Source organism: Trachurus trachurus, assembly GCF_905171665.1.
Source record: "Trachurus trachurus genome assembly, chromosome: 20".
Taxonomy (NCBI): Eukaryota; Metazoa; Chordata; class Actinopteri; order Carangiformes; family Carangidae; genus Trachurus; species Trachurus trachurus.
Window position 1 is genome coordinate 15794360 of NC_139911.1, and position 4817 is coordinate 15799176.

Genomic DNA, 4817 nt, shown 5'->3' on the forward strand with positions numbered 1-4817 from the left:
TCCAGCAGAGGGCGCCCTAAGCCCGCTCTATCACCTGCCCCCTCCCTGCTCCAGCAGAGGAGCTATAACTCCATCTAAAAACTGCGGTACCATCTGATTCCTTTAATTGCTTCCTTCCTGTAGTTAATTGGTGCCAATCTGTCCAGGCTCCAACCCAGGCTGCATCTTACATGCACCAAGTGCTCGACTGTTTCTTTTGTGCAGGTCAACTTCTGGCTCGATTACATTACACACTAGGACTACACAGTGTGTAGTAGGCTACACACTGTAGTGTGTGTGTGTGTGTGTGTGTGTGTGTGTGTGTGTGTGTGTGTGTGTGTGTGTGTGTGTGTGTGTGTGTGTGTGTGTGCTTGTTGAAATCACCTGTTTCAGCCAATACAGAGCTGTCAGACCCTGTGGACAGATTGAGGTAAACTGCTGCACCTGTGAGCCTTTCATTAGTTTAACACAAATTGTGCAAACCTGGCAACCTGTGCAGTTTCTGCAGAATGACTCACAATTTAGAATAAACACAGAGATGGTGGTTTAAATTGAAAAAAAATAAATTAATAAAATAAATAAAAAAAAACAGATGTAAATTTATACAGTTTTTGATTGCAATTTCGATTGATGCATTAACTGTCTCAAGAGTGTCAGACTGAACCGTTTTGGCGTCAACTTTAGTTTGTTTATCTTTCTATTCGGCGGGAAAGTAGTAAAATAACACAACCCAATTATCTGTCACTACTACTTACGTTAGTGTTTTTCACCACTCTCCAGTCAATGGCAGCTACTCTACTACGGTATAACCCCTCCCACTCCCAGAGAAAATAGACCCCAGCGTTTAGGACAGAAATAAAGCGGTTTGTGACCGAGTATCCATGTGAATGCACGTCCTCACGTGTACGTTGATCGACGTGGGGTGCGGGTGTTTTTCTCGCTGACAAAAGCGGGGGTTCATTTCGGGGTGTGTTTCTAGGCCCGGCGAGTTGTTTCGCGCGAAAATTAGCGGAAGGATATGGTGGAGGAGGGCGCGGGGGGGCGGAGTACTGCGGCGGGTTTTTATTGCTGAGCGGAGCTCTCAGCTGTGATTCTCACGCTGCACATGACAGACTTCGCATCGTCCTCATCGGGTCGCTGGTGCAGCCGCTCAACTCTACATGCACGGTCCCCCAGCAGCCTCACAGACACCGCAGCTCAAGGATTTAATGTTACTTTCGCACTGGAATAACTTTCCTGCTCTTTTTCGCGCATTTTGGGTCGTTTCCCCTTCGTCTTCTTTGGCCGCCAGTTTTAAGTCTACAAGGTAAGACAGGGGGTGGGTTTGTGGAGCGAACACGTCACATTTCCACAGCAGTTTAGTAAATATATTTATAATAGTTGCGAGAATGTAGGTTTCTTTCTTTTCTTTTCTTTTTTAAATCTCCATCTTGCGTGTAATTCACCAGCAGCTTCCCCAGTGAGGCACCTGCTGCTGCAGAGCTGGTGCATGCATGCAAAGCGTGCACACAGACTCGATGTTTTGGAGTGATGACCATGTGATGTTGCTTACACTTAATGCTGCAGACAGGATCTGTGCCAAGTAGCCGCTGTCTGTTTTGAACCTGCAGACCTCTACAAACAACACCCACTAATCGCTCTCTCCTCTTCCACGCAGCTCCGCTATACGGACACACACGCCGGACACAACATGCCGCTGAATTCAAGTTTAGCGAGTAAAAACTATGACTACGACTACGACTCTCTGCAACCGTATTTCTACTATGACAACGAGGAGGAGGATTTCTACCCTCAGCAGCTTCAGCCTCCGGCACCGAGCGAGGACATCTGGAAGAAATTTGAACTGCTGCCGACCCCTCCCCTCTCCCCGAGCCGCCGGCCGTCCCTGTCAAGCCTCTTCCCCTCCACGGCGGATCAGCTGGAGATGGTGACCGAGTTCCTGGGCGACGATGTGGTCAACCAGAGCATCATCTGCGACGCCGACTACTCCCAGACCTTCCTCAAGTCTATCATCATCCAGGACTGCATGTGGAGCGGCTTCTCCGCGGCGGCCAAGCTGGAGAAGGTGGTCTCCGAGAGGCTCGCCTCCCTGCACGCCGCCAGGAAAGAGTCGTCGTCGTCATCGTCGTCGTCGGCGGCCGTTGACAGCTCGGAGCCCGCCGGTGCTACGCCGTGGAGGATGAACAGCAGCTACCTGCAAGACCTCAGCACAGCCGCGTCGGAGTGCATTGATCCATCGGTGGTTTTCCCGTATCCCATTGCAGAGACGCCCAAACAGAGCGTGGGGACGCCGCCTAGTAAGGATTTGAGGCTGGACACGCCACCAAACAGCGGCAGCAGCAGTTGTAGTGACTCAGGTGAGTTGTGATCCACGCACCGGTCCATGCAATTATGGAATATACTGTATCTCCTCTCTCTGAAGAGTGTGGAGGGTTGTGCATCCAATGGAGCTCCATGGCAGCCAATGTTGTGATAATTAGAGGGAGCAGTTGATGTTTTAATTCCTGTGATTAGCAGTTGGGTTTCCAGCAGGGCGGTATAGACATGCAGACATGTCATGTTGTTGGATTGGCTTTAGTCTGTGGCTGCATGTTCAGCAATCAACTGATGTGGAAGGGGAGTGGGGAGTGGGCTGCAGAGATTGTACCCCCTGCATCACTAACTGTGCCACTGCATTTAAAGTCAATGATTACAGCTTTGATGATGGAGCAGAGTGTGACTGTTGTTGTTTTTTTTTTGCTGTTACAGAAGATGAGGATGGAGATGAAGATGAGGAGGAGGAGGAGGAGGAGGAGGAGGAGGAGGAGGACCAGGAGGAAGAGGAGGAGATCGATGTGGTCACGGTGGAGAAGAGGCATGCGGTGAAGCGGTGCGACCCCAGCCCGCTGGAGACCAGGCACCCCAGCCCACTCGTGCTGAAGAGGTGCCACGTCTCCACCCACCAGCATAATTATGCCGCCCATCCATCCACGAGGCAGCACGAGCAGCCGGCTGTCAAGAGGCTGAAGCTGGAGAGCAGCAGCAGCAGCAGCGGAGGTGGAGGCGGCCACAGCAGGGTCCTCAAGCAGATCAGCAGCAACCGCAAGTGTTTGAGCCCCCGGACGTCGGACACGGAGGACTATGACAAAAGAAGGACTCATAATGTATTGGAGCGCCAGAGGAGGAACGAGCTCAAGTTGAGCTTCTTCGCCCTGCGGGACGAGATCCCCGAAGTGGCCAACAACGAGAAGGCAGCCAAAGTGGTGATCCTGAAGAAGGCTACAGAGTGCATCTACAGCATGCAGACGGACGAACAGAGACTCCTCTCAGTCAAAGAGCAGCTGAGGAGGAAAAGCGAACTTTTAAAGCAGAGACTCGCGCTGCTGCAGGGTTCTCGTGCTTAAAGTTTGAAACAAGACTTTTTTGGCCTTTTGTTTTTTATGCAAGTTCAAGACTTAGGGTGTACAGTTGTTGTGCATGCAAATGCAAAACGGATTAAGTTGTTTGGAATCTTGTTTGATTTCAATGTTAAAACTGCCTCAATAGAAGTTATGGGTGGATTAAATATTTAAAAGTTTATTTTTATTAATAAAATATTAAAAATTGGGCTATCCCGTTGGGTTCCCAAACTAAAATATAAATTTTTATGTTTTGTATATAATTAATATTTCCTAAGAAAATGTATTTTTGGATCTCAATTGTCTGGTTGTTCAGACCCAGTGTTTGGTTTTTTCCATTATGTTCATAGATTCTTTTTGAAATATAAAAAAATGTTTCTTCTTGAATTTGTGTCCTTGTTCTTGCAATGCAAAACACTCACACCTTCCATCACAGCTGTCACTATGAGTAGACATGAATAATATGGGCTGGGGGTACATGTTGGTGCTGGGGCATGGGTTCAACAACACAGACAGGAGACTAATTCATTACATAATGAGTCCTATTTTGACTCTGACATGAGCTCATGTTTATGTTTAATGATGCTCCGATGAAAACTAGTGTCTCCCACTGACTGCTAGGGGCAGAATAGGAAGCGCTTTAGGGGCTAAATGAACTAATCCTCACCTGATGATGGGATTTTGAGCATTCCCTGTGCACAACATACTAACATATACTAAAATATGCTAAGCTCAGAATGTGATCCCCACTTTACAAGCATGTTAACTGCTTCTGTTGCTCTTTAACCCTAGCTTGTTAATGAAGGCATTTCATCATAACTGATGCTAAAGTAAACAACCTCAACTCGAGAATGCTCCAGGATCTGTTCTGTGGACAGAGAGAGGAGGGACTTCAACTCTTCAACCGAGACGTGTCTTTGCTTTCAGCTGGAGCACAAACACAACCCATACAGAGCTGATAACTCACGTGACTCTCCTGTTGAATGTTGAGAACTACAGGAAACGAGTGAAATTCCCTATATGGTTAAACACACTTTGGCAGTGAGGAGATTTGAGATTTAACAGATAACAACAGTAGCTGATGTATGAATGTAAAACAGGTTGGTCTACAGTAGCAGCTGCATTCAACCAGTGCAGGTTAGTTGTTTGTGCAGACCTCAGACACAGCTACAGTATCTGTGATGTGATAATGGAAAAACAAAAAAATTATTAGAGTCAGTTAAAACTTATATTATTTTGAGGGTAAGGAAACTATTATTGCCAAACAAGCTTGGCCATTTAAACTAGTTCTGACCAAGCTATCACTACATGTCACGTCTCAGATAGAGATTCAACACATATGCATGGGTGCAAAACAAAACAGGTAGGTATAAAGTTGCAAAAACAATCATTTATTCAGAAACGTTTAATGTACAGACTGTTTACATGGTCCAAATGTGCATTATTGAGCAGTCACTGCCA

The 4817-nt window shown here is 47.1% G+C and overlaps 1 protein-coding gene across 1 annotated transcript; it reads left to right on the forward strand.

Moving 5' to 3' along the window:
- The first annotated feature begins 1076 nt into the window (after positions 1-1076).
- On the forward strand, positions 1077-3737 carry myca (MYC proto-oncogene, bHLH transcription factor a). The gene is made up of 3 exons (XM_083995864.1): positions 1077-1285; positions 1637-2336; positions 2728-3737. The coding sequence occupies exons 2-3, from the start codon at positions 1670-1672 to the stop codon at positions 3360-3362; spliced, it is 1302 nt and encodes a 433-aa protein (XP_083851990.1). The 5' UTR covers positions 1077-1285; positions 1637-1669; the 3' UTR covers positions 3363-3737.
- Positions 3738-4817: the final 1080 nt, after the last annotated feature.

Excerpts from the sequence above, each read along its gene's own strand:
- myca (XM_083995864.1), top strand. The coding sequence starts at position 1,670 with ATGCCGCTGAATTCAAGTTTAGCGAGTAAAAACTATGACTACGACTAC. Across the intron at positions 2,337-2,727 it reads CAGCAGTTGTAGTGACTCAG|AAGATGAGGATGGAGATGAA; the intron begins GTGAGTTGTGAT and ends TTGCTGTTACAG.